At 43.3% G+C, this 21,808-nt stretch overlaps 1 protein-coding gene across 3 annotated transcripts in view; it reads left to right on the top strand.

Moving 5' to 3' along the window:
- LOC122542996 (transcription factor 7-like 2) overlaps positions 1 to 21,808 on the top strand; it is a 44,039-nt gene that overhangs the window by 8,000 nt on the left and 14,231 nt on the right. For 2 of the 3 annotated variants that reach the window (XM_043681143.2, XM_087984424.1), the window contains 6 exons: positions 6,059 to 6,136; positions 7,163 to 7,295; positions 7,383 to 7,485; positions 15,661 to 15,747; positions 17,423 to 17,545; positions 17,896 to 18,055. In XM_043681143.2, coding sequence (XP_043537078.2) covers positions 6,059 to 6,136; positions 7,163 to 7,295; positions 7,383 to 7,485; positions 15,661 to 15,747; positions 17,423 to 17,545; positions 17,896 to 18,055 — 684 coding nt within the window. The remainder of the gene's footprint in view (positions 1 to 6,058; positions 6,137 to 7,162; positions 7,296 to 7,382; positions 7,486 to 15,660; positions 15,748 to 17,422; positions 17,546 to 17,895; positions 18,056 to 21,808) is intronic. The other variant, XM_043681145.2, reaches the window with a different exon arrangement.

Here is a 21,808-nt window from a genome sequence, read left to right as displayed (position 1 = left end):
TTGTTATTATTCTACATTGAATTCAATGATTTTAATTTCTGTGGCATTGTGGGATTTGAACTCCTGTCTTCATTGGAATAGTTTTGGTCTTTTTGAGTGAGAAACAGTCCAAAGTGGGGTCCATCCCAGCTATGTTACTGGAAAGAGTTTGGAGGAGGGCAGGGGAAAGTATTGAAAGATGTTTAGACCACTCAGTGTAAAGTGGGAAATGCCCCTCAGTTGCAGCTGCAGAAACTTGGCTAGTAATCCAGACTGGGATCACATTGTGATCCTGAGGAAGCATTGTTGTATCACAACTACAGAGGGAGCACTGCGCTGATGTAGAAGGTAGGAGCTCATGGTGTATGGGGTAACATGTTAGCATTGATAGAAAATTGGCTGGCTGACAGAAAACCGAGTCGATGTATAAATGAATGGTAGGGTACGATGATTGGATGCCCGCTGTGGTCTGCTCAAGTCTCAACTATTCACTGTTTATTTCAATAACTTAGACGAGGTGCTAAAAGTTATAACGGCTCAATTTGCAGATTAAACAAAAATAGGTAGGAAAGTATGTTGACAGGGTGACATAACTAGGTTGCAGACCAGTTATGGATAGATTGTTGTTTCCTCATTTAACCTGTCAAAGTGTAATATGGGAAAATATGAAGTTGTTTGCTATGTCTGGAATAATAATACTGAAGCAGAGTATTGTTTAAATAGGTAATGAGTGTAGCATTCCAAGGTGCAGAGATAATCTAGGTTTTCTAGTTCATGAGTCACAAACAGTGACTACACAGTTACAACATGTAATTGGGAAGAGGAATAGATTCTATTCGTTCTTAAAACATATTGAACATTAAAGGTGTTATTGTTACACCTGTGTAGGGCACTGGTGAGACCACATCTCGAATATTGTATTCGGTTTTGACCTCCTTATTTAAGGAATGATGTAAATGCGTTGGAGTTAGTTCCAACGAGGTTTATTAGATTGAAACCTGGAAATGAGTGGGTTATTGTATGTGGAAAAGTTGGACTGACTGGCTTGTGTTTTCATGACTTGAGACGAGTGAGGAGTGATTTGATGTCAGATCCTGAATGGTTGTGACAATTCCTGCCGACTTTCCTAGTCTTTTCCCTTGACTTAACATTCCCCTGTGCATTCCTAAAATCAGGCATGCTTTTTAACAATAGGCATTGGATGGGCTGTCTGTTTGCCAGTGTACAATGTAAGTGGAGGAAGTTATCTATCTCAGATTTAACATTAACAACTGATCCTGCATCCCATTGCTGTTTGAGGAAGAGAGTTGCAAACATCTATCTTCCTTGGGGTGTGGAAGTGCTCCCCCAGTGGGCGGCATGGTGGCACAGTGGTTAGCACTGTTGCCTCACAGCGCCAGAGACCCGGGTTCAATTCCCGCCTCAGGCGACTGACTGACTGACTGCGTGGAGTTTGCACGTTCTCCCCATGTCTGCGTGGATTTCCTCCGGGTGCTCCGGTTTCCTCCCACAGTCCAAAGATGTGCAGGGTCAGGTGAATTGGCCATACTAAATTGCCCGTAGTGTTCGGTAAGGGGTAAATGTAGGGGTATGGGTGGGTTCGCTTCGGCGGGTCGGTGTGGACTTGTTGGGCCGAAGGGCCTGTTTCCACACTGTAATGTAATCTGTAATCTGTAATATGTCTCCTGAATGTTTTGACCCTAGTTCTCAGACTAGTTGTAGAATTACCGAACCAGTGGAAATAATTTATCCTTATCTATCCTGTCTTTTCCTGTTAATATCTTGAAAACTGCAATCAGATTACCTCTTAACCTTGTAAATTTGAGAGAAAACAGGCCAAAGTTGTATATGTTCTCCTCACAAATTAATCCCTGAAGTCCTGGTATCACTCTTATTACCAATGCTGTATTCCCTGAAAAACCAATACATGTAGATCCTTCCTAAGGTGTGGTCCCAGATTTGCTCACCGTACACTAAGTGGGTCTGAGCCGGGTTTTGTATAACTGCGGCATAACTTCTGCATCTTTGTACTCCAGTCCTCTCGATGTAAAGGCCAGCATTGCATTTGCTTCTGCTGAGCAGTTGGGATTGGCAATGTGTAGGATTGGAGAGATGTGATAAACAGGCGGTTTACAGGAATATTTTATTACGATGGTGAGTGGGCAGAGAAGGTGTTGAACAATATGTGGATCCTGTCCTTGATCTCTGTCAAGACAATCACACCCTCAGGTTCATTTGTGTCTGTATTTCTGGCTATCATTTGGTTCGGTATTGAATGATGGATTGTATTGGGTGACTCTGATTGTTCAAGGTGTGCGGAGCCAGTTATAAGCGCCTCTGGTTTTGGGTCTCCCTTTATGCAGTGGATCTGGGGAAGGTTGATTACAGGATGATTGTTTAAATTCTGGGTTCCTTGTCTGCACAGCATAGTTATGCCACCTTTATAATGCAGTTAACTACATTAAGTGAGTGTTTCTTGGAATACCAAAGTAAATGCAAGACTCTGTGTGACGCCGTTGCATATCCTGTTGCTTTTTGACACTCACACAGTTCACACTCTGTCCCCTGTTAAACTGATGGTCTGCCTGACATTGCCTGGCCCACCATCAGTAGTTGCAAACTGGTTTGAGTCAGTGACGAGTTGCTCTGTTTGTTTTTATTACAAACATTTGAAGTATGTAGTGGTGAGTGGCTGCATCACAATCGCCTTTCTGTTTCCAGCCCAGAGTATGGAACTGAGCTGCCACCTTCTGGTGGTTTGTGTTCTGAGTTGCTTCTTGCCCCTCCCCCTCCTGTTCAACCCAATCATGCAACAGACCATAAACGCAGCCGTTGGGATTGCAGAATTAAGTAGTATTAAGTTGGATCGCAGTTTGGAGATGCCCTGTGACCTTTTGTTTTTTGAATGATCCTCCCCAATCTTGCTCCCACCCACTATGCTGAGTGATTCTCCCTTTAAATTATTTGTGCGATGTGCAGGCAATGGTTGTACAGCCTATCTCTCGTGCACCAAATATGCCCAATTAAAAATGGGAAATGGGTATAGGATCTAAAGGTGCCATAGTATTGTCCCTACCTCTGAGCGAGGGAGTCCAGGTTCAAGTCCCCCTTGCCCCAGAGGTGTGTCACAGTATATATGAACAGGCTGATTAAAGATGTCTTAGGAAGAGGATTGGTGGCAGCACTCATCAAGTCACAGGTTCATCATAGAATCATAAGCCAGTTGGCTCCACAAGTCCACACTGACCCCCCCCCCCCCCCCCCCCAAAGAGTATCCCACCCATTCCCTTACCACTCTACATTTCCCCTAACCAATGCACCGAGCCTACACATCCCCGAACACTATGGGCACTTTAGCATGGCCAATTCACCTAACCTGCACATCTTTGTACAGTGGGAGGAAACTGGAGCACCTGCCGGCAACCCACGCAGAGACGGGGAGAATGTGAAAACTCCACATTTGGAGTTTAATTTGGATAACTGTGAGGCATTGCATTTTGGTAAAATGTACAAGGGCAGACCTTATTCAGTCAATGGTAGGGCCCGAGGGAGTCCTAGGAGGTCATGACATAATTCTTTGAAAGTTGCCTCATAGGTAGACAGGATGGTTGAGAAGTCATTTAGCATGCTTGCCTTCATTGCTCAAACCTTCGAGGATAGGAGTTGGGATGTCATGTTGTGTTTGTACAGGATGTTGGTGAGGCACTTTTGGAATACTGTTGTGGTCATCCAGCTATAGGGAGGTTGAGGGGTGACCTTTTTGAGATTTATAAAATCATGAGGGACAAAGGTAAAGTGAATAGCAAATAATCTTTTCACAAGGGTGGGTGAATTCAAAACTAGGGGGCATATTTTTAAGTTGAGTGGAGAAAGTTTTAAAAGGGACTTGAGGGGCAATGTTTTCACAAAAAGGGTGGATCACATGTGGAATGAACTGCAGGAGGAAATGCTAGATGCATGTACGGTTCCAACATTCAAAAGACATTTGGATAGTGTTATGAAGGTGTAGAAGTGTACTGTACCTTCAAGAGAGTTAAAAGCTAGCAGAACATACCTGACAGCACCAAGTGTTCTGAACAAGGTACAATGTAACCTTTTGGTCTGGCAGCTCGTGTAGCTGGTTGCTTGGAGACAAAAACAAATTCGAATTAGGCCAAACAGTTTAAATTATACCCCCAAAAATACCAAACTCCAATCAAGTTTGAATTTAGCATATGGAGAATATTAAAAGCCAATGACACAATTCAATGCTTTGGGGTTATAAGACCAGGAAAATGTGAACAGTCGAGAGAGAACGGCCAAGCCACCGACACATGTAGACTGCCAGAAACACAGCTCTCTTAAAGGTACCTTTATCAAGCAGTGAACTGTGAAAGAGAAATCTCTAAGAAGAAGAAAAGAAGACGGAGGAAGATATAAAGAGAAGATTCGACTGCTGTCTGGTTTTGAAATTTGAACTTTTGGTAAATCTTAATTGGGGGTTTTAACGGACTAGTATCGTAGAAGAGGAAGGTAAAAGATAAGTTAGAGAAAGAATTGTAAATAGTTGTTAGTTAATTATTCTCTGTTAGACTTTTAAAAAAGAAAATAAAGTTGTTAATTTTAACTTTAAATAGTTCTCGGCTTCTCAAATTTTCACAGGTTACTGCACAGGATAAATCTTTTGTGTTGCTGGTTTAAATTAAGCAAGAGGGTTTACCTTTGTCATAATGAATAGGTACATGATTAGGAAAGGTTTAGAGGGATACGGGCTGAGTGCAGGCAAGTCGGACGTGTTCACTTTGGGAAACTTGGTCAGCGTGGACAAGTTGGACTGAAGAGGCTGTTTCCATGCTGTATGACTCTGCTTCTGTATTAATACTGTACCTTTTCTTTCGTGAACTCCAACTTGGCTCATGTGTCTCTTATGCCTTTGGAATTCGCATTTTTGACTTCAAGCATATTACCCCCATGAGCGGTCTATTTTCTTTCATCAAAAAACTCAACCAAGCATTTTAAAGGAGAGTTTCCTTGAAAAAGTTGCTGGATTTCCTTCATTCATTCACATTTGTCTACACGATCATTTCTCAAAGCTTTCTCACCAGTGAGGTTTTGTGAGCAGGCTTGTAACTGTTGTTTATATCCTCTCACCTGTTTGAGTCAGGGTGTAACAGTGGTGTTCTCCATGTCACTGACCTCATGCCTACATGAGAGCAGAATTGGAAGAGTATTGCCAGTGTCTGTGCAATTTCCATCCTTCCTCCCTCAATATTGTCATATTCTCTGGTTCTGGTGACTTGCCGAGTTGAAATGCGACCAGTCTAATTGACAGACTCCACCTGGTCAATACTTATCCTTCATCCAAATTGTACGTGACCGCAGTGACCACACTTGAATGGTACATCACTGGTTGTAGGGATGTGTACTGGTCATGAAAGTGCAAGTCTCTTTTTTTTTAACATGGAGAGGCGAATGATTCCCCTCTGTAATACAGGGTCGTCACTCAGTGAGGAGAAAAGGAAAAACATGCATTTATAAGGCATCTCAAATGACCTCCGAGCACCCCATATTGTTTCATGACCATCAAGTACATCTGAGCTGTAACAATTGCTGTAATGTGGGAAATTCAGGAGAAAATTCTGGAGCACATACTTCTCAAACGGCCGTAAGCTGATGACTGGCTAATCTGATTTAGTAATTGCTCATTGAAGAATTAATTTTATCTCAGGACATGAGGGAAATTCTCCTCTACTTCAGATGCTCGTGGGGAATCCTTTTATGTTTAAACAGAGGAAAGAGAAGGTCTTTATTTAAAATCTTGTCTGAAAATTGATATCTCTGACAGTATAGCACCCTTTCAATACTGTGCTGGGAGAGTCTGATGTATTCTGAGCTCAAGTATCTGAACTGGAATTGATACAGGGCTTTGGGGAGAAGACCAGGAAATAGGTTTAGTTTAGGATTTATGCAGGGCTGTGGAGATTAGTTTGGAATTGTTAAATGGTGATGCAGGGAGAGAGAGAAATATTTCCTGTCTGGTTAAGATTGACATCAATTTTGATCTATCGGCTATATTCTCATTCCATTCTGATATTTCCAGTATCTGCAGATGAAGTGGCCCCTGTTGGACGTCCAGACTGCCAGCTGCCTCAAAGACTCTCCAGCTCCCATCCACCTTGTGAGTAACATCAAATGTTCGGAGAGTTAGCTGGGCAGTGAGCCAAGGGCCAACCATCTTGAGTAGTGCAGTCTATTATTTCTCGGTGAAATGGAGTGCCACTGTAAAAGTATGGCAGGCGGACTGAATGGAGAGAAATTTTGAATTTATCTGTTTGGACTTGAGAAAGATGACTCTTAAAAAGTCAAAATGGTTGTAACTGAGGCAATGTTAATTGTTTAGAGGTCCAAGTACAGAAATCATCAAAATGTGAGGCGAATGTTGGTCTTCATCTCGAGTGTGTCGGAATATGAAGGGGAGGAAGTAAGTTTGATTATACAGAGCTCTTGTTAGTTGCCAAGTGGAGAAATTCTTAATTTCTGGCTGCACATCTCAGGAAAGCTGTGTTAGCCTTGGAAAGTGAGCACTGCAGGTTTATAAGCAAAGTACTGTAGCTAGAAGTGTTCCTTTGGTGAGGTTAAGCGGAACAGATTAGCTTTGTGATCCCTTTAGTATAGCCGTTCAAAGGAGAACTTAATAAAAATGTTTGGCATGATGCAAAACAGAAAAATTATGAACATGAGATTAAACAAAAATTTTTAAATTCGAGGCAGGCCATTGAGGGGTGATGTCAGGAAAAGTTTCTTCACAGGTGGACTGCAGGAATTCTGGAATCATCTTCTTGAAAATGCAGTAAACACGAGGGTTTTGTTGACTATTTCAGACTGAGCTCAATAGATTGTTGTTGAATCATTGCATACAGATTTACAAAAGAAAGACCGGTGCAAGGTGTGGAGTAACAGGTGAACCTTCCTGTCGCTCTCCTACCACTCCCCCTTGAACCACCTCAAAGTCCACTCCCATCTTTAAAAACTCTCACCCTTCAGCCTTGTTTACTCTTGGAATATTATTTATTTCAGGCTGGTTACTAAAAGTGTAGGGGATTCTGGAATGTGAGGAGATAAATGTCTTATCAGTGAACCGTGAGGATAGGGGAGTCCTGTGGAAACGTGCTGACTGCTTTGTGTGTTTTTTTATTTCCTGTAGGCCAACAGGTTGCCTTTGGTGCAGCATGCTCATCACATGCACCCTCTTACTCCCCTCATCACCTACAGCAATGAACATTTCTCACCCGGGAACCCAACCCCACATCTGTCCTCTGAACTCAACTCCAAGACTGGTGAGCAGTTACACTGACCTCATCTCAGCTGATCTGCAATTCTGACCACCATCATGACTCTTTCCTCTTTTCTTCCCATTGTTGCAGGACTCTCTCGGGTTCCATACCCCTCCGAACTGTCTCCGTACTACCCGCTGTCACCAGGCACCGTGGGGCCGATCGCTCACCCACTGGGCTGGGTCATGCCACCGTAAGATGTTCTTTCTCTTTCCTGCCTCCCTCCAGCAGCCCTGTTATCTTTGTCTTGCTCTGGGAATTGCAGCAATGGGTTGTGTAAATGATGGCCATGTCCCATCCTCCTATCTGTGGCACTGTGCCCACTCGGGCACATGTGATCTCCAAAGAAGAGTAGAAAACAGGAGCAGAAGTAGGCCATCCAGCTCTTTTAGCTTGCTTCACTATTCAGTCTGATTATGGCTTGATCCTCCAGGCAGTTAGAGTCTGACATTGACCGTAAAACCTCAGTAACTTTGCATTCAGCAGTGAGTCATGGTACAAATTGGTAGGCTGTCTGCTGTGGCAAGAAAGCAGCTCTGACAACATGCCTGTTAGGTGGGAGAAGGAGGTATCTTCATCAGGATCACTTCATGATACTCCAAACTGCTTTACAGCGAAACCAATAGCACTCTCTTTGAGTTGTAAAGTCATGGATTCAAGTCCAATTCTTGAAACCTGGTGATATTGTTTTGGTTGAGACAGGGACAAGACTGGCAGTTTTACTTTCCGGGACTTAAATAATTCAGATATGAGAAGAATGTAGAAGAGGTGGGGGAGTTGCTTTGGGAGAATATCACTGCTACTGAGGAAGGACACTTTGGAGGGCTCATTCAGCAAGGCGTTTTGAGTAGAGCTCCCGAATAGGTCGGGTGCAATCACTTTGGGATTGTACTACAGGCCTTGTAACAGCTAGCAGGTGATAGAGGGACAGGTGTGTGAACAGGTTATGGAAAAATATGAAAACATCATGGTCAGTGTAGTGGGTGATTTTAACTTTCACGACATTGACTGGGACTTGCTTAGAGCTTGGGGCCTGAATGGGGGTAGGTTTTTTAAGTGTGTTGGGGCAGTTCTTTGAAACAATATGTAATCTGGCCAACTTGGTAAGGGGCCGTACCTGGCATTGGGGAACGAGTCTGGCAAGGTGATCGAAGTTTCAGTGGAGGAGCACTTGGTGAACAGGGACCATAATTTTATAAGTTTTAAGTTACTTATGGCTGAGGTTAAGAGTAGTCTTCAGGTGAAAATAGTAAACTGGGACAAGGCTAACTACCATAAAATGAAACAGGGACATGGGGAAATTTGAAGAATTTGAGTCCTTGAAGAATACAAAGATAGCAGGAGAGAACTCAAACAAGAAGGGCGAAAAGGGGTCATGAGATGTCCTTGAGGTTTTCCTTAATGCTGTTTGCCAATGCGTTTTGAACATAAATAAGGAGCAAGAGGGTGACTAGGGGAAGGGCAAGTCCACTCAAGGGAATTTATGCAAGGAGTTGGAGGAAGTAGGTGAGGTTCTCCACAAGTGTTTTCATCAGTATACACAAAGGAGAAGAAAATAGTGGGTGGTGAGACCCGGGAGGGATATATTTATATTTTGGGGCATGTCAATATTAAAAATGGAGGCATTGTTTTAAAAAGCATTAATTCCCCAGGATCTGATGGAATCTATCCCAAAATGCTGAGAGATGCAGGTGAGGAATTGCTGGAGCCATTTGTGAAATGGTTGTTTCCTCTTCAGTCACAGGAGAGGTCCCAGAGGACTGCAGAATAGCCAATGATGTTCCTTTGTTTTGGAAATTACAGACTGGTGGGCTTTGTATCAGTGGTAGTGAAATTATTGGAGTAATCCTTTGTGACAGGATTTACTCACATTTAGAAAGACATGTACTTAGTGGCAGTAGGCAGCATGGCTTTTTGCGAGGAAGGTTGTGTCTCACAAACTTGATTGAGTTTTTTGAGGAAGTGACAAAGATGATTGATAAGGGCAGGGTGATAGATGTTGTTTATTTGAACTTTAGTAAGGCCTTTGACAAGGTCCTTTATGACAGGGTGATACAAAAGATGAAATCACATGGGATCCACAGTGAGCTGGTTAGATGGATAGAGAACTGGTTTTGTCACAGAAGGGTATTTCTCTGACTGGCGATCTTGTGACCAATGATGTTCCGCAGTGATCAGTGCTGGGACCTGTATTGTTGAAACATACATAAAGGATTTGGAGGAGAATGCAGATGGCCTGATTTGAAAGTCTGTGGACTGGGACTAGTGAAGAAGATGGAGATAGGCTGGAAACTTGGGCAGATGGAGTGTAATCTGGTCAAATGGGACATGATGCATTTTGGGATATCTAATGCAGGAGGGAAATATATAACAAATGGCAGAATCCTTCATCGCACCAACATACAGAGGGACCCAGATGCACATGTCCAAAGTTCCGTGATGTGACTATACAAGTGGATAAGATGTTCAAAAAGGCTTATAGCATGCTTGCCTTTATCGGTCAGGGGATAGAATATAAAAATTGGCAAGTAATATTGCACCTGTGTAGAACTTTGGAATATTGCATAAAGTTCTGGTCACCACCATACAAGAAGCATGTGGAGGCTTTGTAGAAGGTGAAGAAATCAGGTTGCCTGGTTTAAAGGTGTTCACTATGAGGAGGGACTTGGTTTGTTTTCACTTGAACATTGAAGGATGAGGGGTGATCAGATAGAAATTTGCAAAACTATTTGAGTTATGGATAACGCAGATGGTTGGACTCTCATAATTACTGAGGACTTGAGTCTAAGGTAAAGTAGGATAAGTGTTTAAAAAATGATGTGAGAGGCAAGTTTTGTTTTTACACAGAGCATGGTGAGTGCCTGCAATATACTTCCAGAGGAGGTGGAAGAGGCATTTCGATAGATACATGAAATGGCAGGGAATAAAGGGATATGGACTGCATAAAGGCAAAAGGTTTTTAATTGAGAAAGGCATCATGCATTGGCACAGACTTGGTGGACCGAAGGGCCTGTTCCTGTGCTGTATTGTTTTCTGAGAAGTGAGGAGGTGTTTGTAGATGTTCAACTGAGGTAGCCATCTGACCACTCAGATGGATGTGAAAGATTCAGTGGCCAATAGTGGACTGAGATTCAGGGTGTCTTGCGTTAGGGCTAAAGTCAAGAAAACAGATTAGTTTGATGTTGCCAAGTTGCTGTGTGTAAAATTGACTGTGAGCAAATTTACTTCAATATCATCAATATTAGACAGCATAGTACTGTATTCAGTGCAAAGCCCATTGAAAAATAATAGAGACACGAAGAAAGAAATTTGCACACATCTAACCCCATGCTGTCCCTGCATTGGGAGTGTTTGATGGATACAAGAGATCTTTACTGTCAGTTTAATGGAGTAGAGTGAGTTTGAGTCTGTATTAAGTCTGCAAGGGAGGTGATAACCTCATGGTGGTGTTACTGGACTGTTAATCCAGAGACCCAGGTAATGTTCTAGGGACCCTGGTTCGAATCCCACTGTGGCAGATCTTGGAATCTGAAGTCAATAAAAATCTGTTTTTAATAGTCTAATGATGACATTGAAACCATTGTCAGTTGTGGGAAAAACCTATCTGGTTCACTAATTCCCTTTAGGGAAGAATTTGCCGTCCTTTCCTGGTTTGGCCTACATGTGACTCCAGACCCACAGCGTTCTGATTGACTCTTAACTACCTTATGGGCAATTAGAGAAGGGCATTAAATGCTGGCCTAGACAATGATGCCCTCATTCTGTAAATGAATACCAAATAAAAATTAAGCTATACCTATCCTGGAAGCATTTGATGAGAACAGTGTGGAGGCAGCTGTCATGGCAGCTTTACTCTATCTAACCGTGTTCTGTCCTGTCCTTGGGAGTGTTGGATGGGGATACTGCCAAGGGAAATTTACTTTTTCTTTAAAAGAGTCAAGAGAGCTTCATCAGTATCTGGCTGAGTGCTATATCTGTTCTGGGAGTGTTGAAAGACAGTATGGAGTGATAGTTACAGTATAACTAACTACATGCTGTGTCTGACCTGGGATTATTTGATGGGGACGTTGTAGACTAAGCTTTACTCTATATTTAACTCGATGCACCCCCAGTCCTGGGATTGTTTGATGGGAACAGTATAGAAGTTTTACTCTGTATCAAATCCCTTGCTGTAACTGTCCTGGGAGTATTTGAAGGGACAGTGCAGAGGATGCTTTCCTTTCAACTAAGAAGAGTAGAGGTAGTATCCAACTCTGTGCTGACCCTGTGTGGGGAAATTTAATCTTTATCTAACCAGGTGCTGTACCTCTTCTGGGAGTGTTTGGTGGGGGCAGTGTGGATCACTTCATAGTGTGAGAATAAGAGTTGGTGCAAGGACACAATCAGAACGGCACGGTGGCTGAATGGTCAGCGCTGGGGACCCAGGTTTGATTCCAGCCTCTGGCGACTGTCTGTGTAGAGTTTGCACGTTCTCCCCGTGTCTGCGTGTGTTTCCTCCAGGCGCCTTGGTTTCTTCTCATTGGACCTGATTGGGTATACCCGAGAACTCTGTGGAAGCGAGAGAAGTGATTGCTGGGCCTCTTGCTGAGATATTTGTATCATCGATAGTCACAGGTGAGGTGCCAGAAGACTGGAGGTTAGCTAACGTGGTGCCACTGTTTAAGAAGGGCGGTAAGGACAAGCCAGGGATCTATAGATCTGTGAGCCTGATGTCGGTGATGGGCAAGTTGTTGGAGAGAATCCTGAGGAACAGGATGTACATGTATTTGGAAAGGCAGGACTGATTAGGGATAGTCAACATGGCTTTGTGCGTGGGAGATCATGTCTCACAAACTTGATTGAGTTTTTTGAAGAAGTAACAAAGAAGATTGATGACGGCAGAGCGGTGGACATGATCTATATGGACTTCAGTAAGGCATTTGACAAGGTTCCTCATGGGAGACTGATTAGCAAAGTTAGATCTCATGGAATACAGGGAGAACTAGCCATCTGGATGCAGAACAGACTCAAAGGTAGAAGACAGAGGGTGGTGGTGGAGGATCATTTTTCAGACTGGAGGCCTGTGACCAGTGGAAGGCCACAAGGATCGGTGCTGGCTCCTCAACTTTGTTATTTACATAAATGATTTGGATGCGAGCATAAGAGGTACAGTTAGTAAGTTTGCAGGTGACCCCAAAATTGGAGGTGTAGTGGACAGCGAAGAGGATTACCTCAGATTACAACAGGATCTGGACTAGATGGGCCAATGGGCTGAGAAGTGGCAGATGGAGTTTAACATAGAACATAGAAAAGTACAGCACAGAACAGGCCCTTTGGCCCATGATGTTGTGCTGAGATTTAGTTCTAATGTAAAATATAGTAACTTAACCTACACACCTCTCAACTCACTGCTATCCATGTGCATGTCCAGCAGTTGCTTAAATGTCCTTAATGACTCTGCTTCCACCACCACAGCTGGCAACACATTCCATGCATTCACAACTCTGTGTAAAGAACCTACCTCTTATATTTTCCTCCTGATATCTTCAAACTATGACTTCTCGTACCAGTCAATCCTGCCCTGCGGACAAGTCTCTGGCTATTGGCTCTATCTATTCCTCTCATTATTTTGTACACCTCAATCAGGTCTCCTCTCTTCCTCCTTCTCTCCAGAGAGAAAGTCCGAGCTTATTCAACCTTTCTTCATAAGGCAAGCCAGGCAGCATCCTGGTAAACCTTCTTTGCACCCTCTCCAAAGGCTCTTTCCTACAGTAGGGTGACCAGAATTGGACATAATATTCCAAGTGTGGTCTCACCAGGGACTTGTAGAGCTGCAGCAAAACCTCATGGTTCTTAAATTCGACCCCCCTATTAATGAGAGCCAAAACACCATATGCTTTCTTAACAACCCTATCCACTTGGGTGGCAACTTTGAGGAATCTACGTACTTGCACACCCAGATCCCTCTGTTCCTCCACGCTGTCAAGAATCCTGTCTTTAATCCTATATTCAGCATTCGGGTTCGACCATCCAAAGTGCATCACTTCGCATTTATCCAGGTTGAACTTCATCTGCCATTTCTCAGCCCAGCTTTGCATCCTGTCTGTGTTGCACTGCAGCCTGCAGTAGCCCTCTATACTATCGGCGACACTTTCAACCTTAGTGTTATCTGCAAATTTACTAACCCACCCCTCAACCTCCTCATCCACGTCATTTATAAAAACTACAAAGAGCAGAGGCCCAAGAACAGAGCCCTGTGTGACCCCACTCAACACCCTTCTCCAGGCAGAATACTTTCCATCTACAACCACTCTCTGCCTTATGTCAGCCAGCCAATTCTGAATCCAGGTAGCCAAATCTCCCTGTATCCCATACTTCCTGACTTTCTGAATGAGCCTACCACGGGGAACCTTATCAAATGCCTTGCTGGAGTCCACATACACCACATCCACTGTTCGACCGTCGTCGACCTGTCTTGACACCTCCTCAAAGAACTCAATAAGATTTGTGAGGCATGACCTACCCCTCACAAAGCCATGCTGACTGCCTTTAATCACGCTAAATTCTATCCCTCAGAATTCTTTCCAAGACTTTCCTGACCACAGATGTAAGACTGACTTGCCTTTAATTGTCAGGGATTTCCCTATTACCCTCCTTGAAAAGAGAAACAACATTTGCCTCCTTCCAGTCCTCCGGTACGACTCCTGTGGAGAGTGAGGAGGCAAACATCCTTGCCAGCGGCTTAACAACCTCCTTTCTCGCTTCCCGGAGCTGCCTAGGATAAATCTGGTCTGGCCTTGGGGACTTATCAATCTTAATGTTTTCCAAAGTTTCTAGCACATCAACTTCATCATTCTTGATCTGGTCAAGACTGTATCCCAGCACCTCTAAGTTTTCATTTACAACAATTTCTTTGGTGAAAACCAAAGCAGATTGGTTTCCCCTATCTGCTCTGACTCCACACATAAGTTCCCTACGCTATCCCTGATCGGCCCTACCTTCTCCCTGATCATTATGTTATTCCTCACGTATGAGTAATTCAGATAAATGCGAGTTGCTGCATTTTGGGAAAGCAAGTCTTAACAGGACTTATACACTTAATGGTAAGGTCCGAGGGAGTGTTGGTGAACAAAGAGACCTTGGAGTGCAGGTTCATAGCTCTTTGAAAGTGGAGTCGCAGGTAGATAGGATAGTGAAGAAGGGGTTTGGTATGCTTTCCTTTATTGGTCAGAGTATTGAGTACAGGAGTTGGGAGGTCATGTTGCGGCTGGAAAGGATATTGGTTAGGCCACTGTTGGAATATTGCGTGCAATTCTGGTCTCCTTCTATTGGAAAGATGTTGTGAAAGGGTTCAGAAAAGATTTACAAGGATGTTGCCAGGGTTGGAGGATCTGAGCTACAGGGAGAGGCTGAACAGGCTGGGGCTGTTTTCCCTGGAGCGTCGCAGGCTGAGGGGTAACCTTATAGAGGTTTACAGAATTATGATGGGCATGAATAGGGTAAATAGGCAAAGTCTTTTCCCTGGGATCAGGGAGTCCCGAACTAGAGGGCATAGGTTTAGGGTGAGGGGGGGAAGATATAAAAGAGACCTAAGGGGCAACTTTTTCACACAGATGGTGGTACATGTATGGAATGAGCTGCCAGAGGAAGTGGTGGAGGCTGGTACAATTGCAACATTTAAGGGGCACGTGGATGGGTATATGAATAGGAAGGGTTTGGAGGGATATGGGCCGGGTGCTGGTAGGTGGGATTAGATTGGGTTGGGATATCTGGTCGGCATGGACAGGTTGGACCGAAGGGTCTGTTTCCATGCTGTACATCTCAATGACTCTATGTGCAGGTTAGATGAACTGGCCATGCTGAATTGCCCATAGTATTCAGGGATGTTATAGGTTAAGTGCATTAGTCGGGGGTAAGCGTAGAGTTACAGGGGAGAGGAATGGGTCTGCGTGGGATACACTTTGGAGGGTCGATGTGGACTTGTTGGTCCAGGTGGCCTATTTCCACACTGTAGGGATTGTATGATTCTAGAATGTGGAACATCACAAAGTTTGCCCCAATTCAGTGATGATTTTAATTGAGCAGTGGGAGTGGCCTTTGGATCCGATGTGCTTGTTCTGCAAATGAAGCTCTCCGTTGCCTGGAATGTAGAGGTGGTGTTGGCTGCACCGGAACATATTTGAACATTGGGTAGTGGGTGATGTGACTGTGGCTGAGCAGTTGAGTGGATGGCAGGAACTGATCCCTGGCAGTTGGTGGAAAGAAGTGGGAAGTGACTATTGAATGGCTGGGGATTGGTGGTTTTCCTTTTGTGACATGTCACCTGTTTTTTTTATGTTGGGTTGGCGGATGTGATTCCAGGTTGTTCACTGAGCTTCTTGTGTCGCAGGCAAAGTCCACCGCTCTATCCGATTGCAGCAGGAAGCTTCCGGCCCTCCTACCATACTGCACTGACCGTCAATGCTTCAATGTCCAGGTCTGTGGAAGGTTCTGTATCCTCTATGTTCCCTGCTGCTTTGAGTGTCCCATCAGAACAGAACAGTGTCCACCTGACAGTGTAGCTCTTTACCACCTCCAACCAGCTGAGGTTATTACTGGACAAGTAATCCCAGACTAAAATGTAATGGATTATGTTTTGTTTTTGTTTTAATGAGGTGGCCTCTCAAACTAGGGGTGATCGTTTAAAAATAAGCGATCACTCATCTAAAAGAGAGATGTGGATACATTTTATATTTGCGGCCTCAGTGTTTTTGGATTCCTTTCCAAAAGTACGCAGAATCTTTCAATATTTTTAAGGCAGAGGTAGACCAAGAGGATGAGAAGTTGCCGGGATATGCAGGAATGTAGAGTTAAGTTTAAAATCAGATCAGCCATAATCTTGTTGAAGGTTGGAGCAGGCTCAAGAGGATGAGTGGCCTACTCCTGTTCCAAATTTATGTCTTTCAGTGAAATATTAGCATACAATGCTGCAGATTCTGTTTTAACAAGAAAACAGAAGTTTCCTTTTCAAAAGGAACAAAGATGAAGTTGATTAAGCCAATTGTTCACTGAGAACACAAGCTTTAAAGGTGTTGGAACACATGACACTCATTGAAATACAATTCCACTAATCCCAACAGTACTCGTACCAGAGTGAATTCCCTTCTCTCTCACTCCTGTAGGGTTTATTTTAATGGTGGTTTCAATTTCGGATGAATTTGATAGTCTCTTCCTTACGATGACTCGATACAACTGAGCTTTGTCTTTCTTAACTTCAAATAAATCCTTCAGGGTTATAACCAAATACTTCTGGTCTGGACCTTTCAAACTAAAACCCTTACACTGAGGTAACCTAGTTCGAAATGATCTCCATTCTTCAGGAGTTTTGTCTTGGACATTAGGCTTTAGTCAATTCTGGAAACCAATTCTTCAAACTGTGGGTGCTTCACCAAAGCAGAGTACAATTCCAAATACTTCTGATCTTCCTGTCTTCCTTGGTCCCTTTCCGCACCTTTCCCACTCATTTAACATATCTGTATCCCTGTCTAGACTCCTTGTGTCTTCACTCAAATTGCTTCACTACCTATTTTGATATTGTTGACAGATCTGCCAACAGTTTGCCTCTTCATCCATCTGATTCATTTTGGCTGTGAATTGTCAAGAGTCCATCACTGCCCACTGTGGCACTCTGTAGTTACAGTTTTAGTCACCGAAAATCAATGATTTATCCCAACTCTGTTTCCATGCAGGCATACTACCCCAACAGCATAATCTTTCAACTCTGGGAAATCACCTTTCATGTAACACCTTCTTAAACATCTTAAGACAACTGGAGTGCACTACATCTGGTTTTCTTTATCCAGCCTGCTTACGTTCAGCACTGTAATAAATTTGACAGATGTGATTTTGCTCTCACGGTGACTGGGTGGTGTGGGTTTGGAGGGGAGGATCAGACATGGTGACACAGCTGAGAAAAGCAAGAAAAAAATGATTTTCATACTCTCCTGGTTCTGTTAATTGTCTGTTGCATTCATGCCTTGCTACTGACCAAGCAGTAATTGAAAGTCTAGTTGAATGAGCTGCATGTACTGACCAATGGAGGGTGCTGTTCTGGTCACCTGCCACGGTCCTTTGTCCATGGATCTTCTTGACTGTTGCTTCTTCTTTGGAAGGTTTTCCCCACACATGGCTCCACCACCACATTCCTCTCACGCAACCGGAATTCCTCATCCAGCTATAACAACAGGGATCAAACAGGAGCAGCTTCACAGTCAGCCCAGTCCCAGCGAAACCCCGTAAGTTCCTTTCTAATGGTTGTTCCTTCCAAGGTTAAGCAGTAAAATGAAAAATGTGCATCTGGTTTAGCTGTTGGTCTTAATTTGGGGGCTTGACAATGGGAGGAGGTGTGATATCAAGGCCAGATATGAGCGAGGTTTCGATCTTCACTGCCTGAAGGCTGCCTGAGATATTGGACTGTGTATTGCTTGCACCTGGAAAGGAGCTTGCTCCATTGGATTTGTGTTCTTTGGGCTTAGTCTTGCTCTTACAGGAGTTGGGAAGCACAGGTGGAGCTTGGGAGGGGGCTTTTGTGATAAATCTGAATCTCTATTCTTGGCTTGTTCTTCCCAAACGTGACTCATTTCAGGAAGCCCCTGATGGTGAAGAAGGAAGATGAGAAGAGGAAGCCTCACATCAAGAAGCCCCTGAACGCCTTCATGTTGTACATGAAGGAGATGCGGGCCAAAGTCGTGGCCGAGTGCACACTAAAGGAAAGTGCTGCCATTAACCAGATCCTTGGACGCAAGGCAAGTGAGGGGCTGACTGTGGATTGGATGTTGTCAGTCTCACTGCATGGTCACTTCCATGTCATTTGAAGATAGAATCATGGAATTTTAGAGTACAGAAGGAGACCATTCAGCCCAGAGTGTCTGAATCCACTCCTGAAAAAGCTACCCAGGTAGTCCCCATTCTCCAGCCCTCTGAATTCATCTCTTTTGAAATTAACTCCAATAGTCTCCCTGATGGTGCATTCCAACTTGTCACAACTTGAATAAAGTGAGTTTGTCCTCCTCTAACTCCCAGTCTCTTGCTGATGATCTTGAAATTGTGACACAAAATTACTGATATGCTAGCTGGTCATAGTCATTATTTACCCTATCAAAATTGTTCACAATTTTGAATATCTCAGTAAGGTCTCCTCTTATTCTCCTTGGAGCAGAAAAGATTAAGCCCAATGTCTCTAATCTTTCAATGTATCTAAAATCCCTCATTTATTCATGGTATCATTCTATTCAATCTCCTTTGCACTCTCTCCAGGGCTTTAACATCTTTCCTTTGCTAAGGTGCCCAGAATTGAACACAATACTCTAAATGTGGGCTGACCAATGGTTTCTTTTTAAAGAGGTGCAGCATCACTTCCTTGCTTTTATACACTATGCCTCTATTTATTAACCCAAGGATTGAATAAACCTTCTTGATAACTGTTTCAACTTGCCTGGCCACCTTTACAGAATTATGCATGTGGATTCCCTGTGTTCCTGTACTCCCCTCAGAGATGTACCATTAGCCTGTGTTGTCTCTTCATGTTTCTTTTACCAAAATGCATGACTTCACATTTCTCTGCATTGAAATTCATCTGCCAGGTGTCAGACCATTTGGCCAACTTGTCAATGTTCCTCAGAAGCCGCTCAGTGTCATCCTCACAATTCACTATTCTCCTTAAATTGGTATCATTTGTAAATTTAGAGATTTTGCCTTCAGCACCCATCTCCAGATCATTTCTATAAATCATTAAAAGCAAGGGTCCCAAAGCCAATCCCTGGGGAACACCACTTTCAACCTGTCTCCAAACTGGAAAATATCCATCTATACCGATGGTATCTTTTAGCCAACTTCTAAACCATGTTGCCAAGGACCCATTCATTGCAAACATTCCTAATTTGCTAACCAATCTGCCATATGCTACTATTTCAAATGCTTTCTGAAAGTCAAATATACAACATTTATGGCACTACTCTCATCCATTTCCTGTCACACCTTGTCAAAGTACACAAACAAATTTGTCAAACGTGACCGACCCTTGACAAAGCCATGTTGACTTCGAGTACTAACTAGTTTCTCTTTAACTGAATATTACTTTGTCAGTATTATGGCGCCTGTCAGTTTTTCCATTATTGACAGCATTAGTTTCCTGGGTTAGCCTTTGTCTGTTTCTAAGGCAACAGTTTTACCTTTGCAATCCTCCAGTCCCTCAGGGCCCATCCTGTGTTCAGAGAGGCCTTGAAAGTTGATGATACAGTAGTTCTTCTATACCGCGATGGTTGTGTTCTTGTGTAACCTTGCATTGTAGAAAAATTGCATTTTAGAAACAGCGCTTAAAAGTTTGGGCAATGTAATTGTGATATGGCCAACATGTTTAAAAGTTAATGCTTTAGGAACAGTGTCCCCAATTCAGCAATTGGGTTATAGCGAATTCGCAATAACGAAACATGTGTTATGCTAAAATGACCTGTAGCCAGAATTGTGGATGGAGAGGACCGTGGCTGTGAGAGATGCTCTTAGTTTTGTAGTTTTTTTTAGGGCTCAGCTGGATTTACTCACTTCCTTGGGGTAATAGTTGCTGTGTTTACAAGCTTTGCATTGTTTATGAAACTTTTTTTTATAAAAATCAAAAACAAAGCTACTTTAAAGAGTGGGAGAGCGACTGTGTGGCAAGGTCGGAGACTGAACAATTACATATGCCTCAGTGATCGCCTTTTTACCAAGCAGCCAACTAGAGTAGTTTCACAGATGTCAGATTGAGAAATTGAACAAGCTATCTGGAGATGAGATTTCACTGAAATAACAAACAAGCAATGCAGTTTCATAATTGACTAAGAGGTCTGATCTCCAGCTTCACGTGCGGCTGTGGAGGTATCAGTGATTTAAAAAGAAAATCACTGCCTGAAATGACAGGATAAGAGGACAACTTTTGGTTTCTTTGAGTCTGATCAGCTAGGCATTTGATTGTAAGGTTCATAAACTTCTAAATTTTAATCTATTTTTAATTACAAAGATAGGTGAGGACCTGGAATCAATCATCCTCATTGAAGAGGTAGTGTTGGGCAAGCAAATGGAGCTAAGTCTCCTAGCCCTGATGGAATGCATCTTGGGTACTAAAAGAGATAGAGAAATAACAAGAGCCCTGGCGGTCATTTTCCAAAGTTTGCTGAACTCTGGGATTGGAAACAGCAAATGTGACGCTACTGTTTAAAAAGGGAAGTAGACAAAAGTTGGTGAATTATAGACTGGTTAGTTTAACCTCGATAGTGGGGAAGATGCTTGAGTCTATTATCAAGGAAGAAATAACAGTGAAGCTGGAGACACTGAAGATACAGTCAGATACATGGTTGACAGCTAGGAATGATAGAGGGGTAACCAGGTAGTGCAGGAGTCTCCTATGGCTATCCCCATCTCACGCAGGTATGCAATTTTGGATATTGTAGGAGGGAATGGTTTCTCAGAGGAGCATAACACTGACCGTCATGTTTTTGGTACCATGACTGGCTTGACTGTACGTCAGGTTCCAAATGATCGATTGTAACAGGGAAATCTTCAGTCTGAGGCACAGACCGACATTTCTGCGGCTGTCAGCAAGACATCAAGATGGCGTGTTGCCTCCCTGGTACCAGAGTCAAGGATGTCTTGGAGAGAGTGCAGAATAATCTGAAACGGGAGAGTTACCAGCAGGGAGATATTGAGCATGTTGGTACTACTGACATAGGGAGGGAAAGGAATGAGATTCTGCACAGAGAATATAGGAAAGGAGGCAGAACATTTAAAAAGTCAATCCTTGCGTGTCGTAATATCTGGATTACCATGAGTGCAACTTGCTAGTGCCAGTAGACTGGATAAATGAGTGGCTAAGGAGCTGATGCTTGGGGCAAGAATTCACATGTTTGGACCTTTGGGATCTCTACATGGGTAGAAATTACTTGTAAAAGAGTGACAGGTTACACCTGTATTGGAACGGGACCCAATATTTTTGCGGGGAGATTTGTTATTGTTACTCGGGAGGCTTTAAACTCTTAAATTGGGGGTGTGGGAACCAAAGCGATGGTGAGAAAAGGCTGAGGCTGGTACAACAGATAAAGGGAGCAACTCAAATAGTCAAGGTAGACAAGGGCTTGGCAGAGAATGAGTTAAGACTGATAAATTAAACTACATTTACTTCAATACAAGAGGCCTGGCAGCTAAGGTAGATGAACTTTCGGCATGGCTGGGAACATGGGACTGGGATATAATAGCTATTATGGAAATGAGGCACAGAGCCGTACAGGACTGGCAGCAAAACGTTTTGGGGTTTCGATGCAATAGGAAGGATAGAAAAGGAGGTAAGAGCGGAAGGGGAGTGGTGTTTAATTTGATTTGGTTTATTGTTGTCACATTTACCAAGATATCGTGAAAAGTGTTGATTTGTATGCTATCCAAGCAGATTGTAGCATACCAAGTGCGTCAAGGTAGCAGAACAGAGTGCAGAATACAGTATTACAGCCACAGACAAGATGCAGAGCGAGAAA

The sequence above is a fragment of the Chiloscyllium plagiosum genome, unplaced genomic scaffold (assembly GCF_037043375.1).
Source record: "Chiloscyllium plagiosum isolate Xiang-an unplaced genomic scaffold, Cpla_swu_hap1 HiC_scaffold_48, whole genome shotgun sequence".
Lineage (NCBI taxonomy): Eukaryota > Metazoa > Chordata > Chondrichthyes > Orectolobiformes > Hemiscylliidae > Chiloscyllium > Chiloscyllium plagiosum.
Note: the sequence above shows the minus strand (reverse complement) of the source record. Positions and strands in the feature narration are given on the sequence as shown.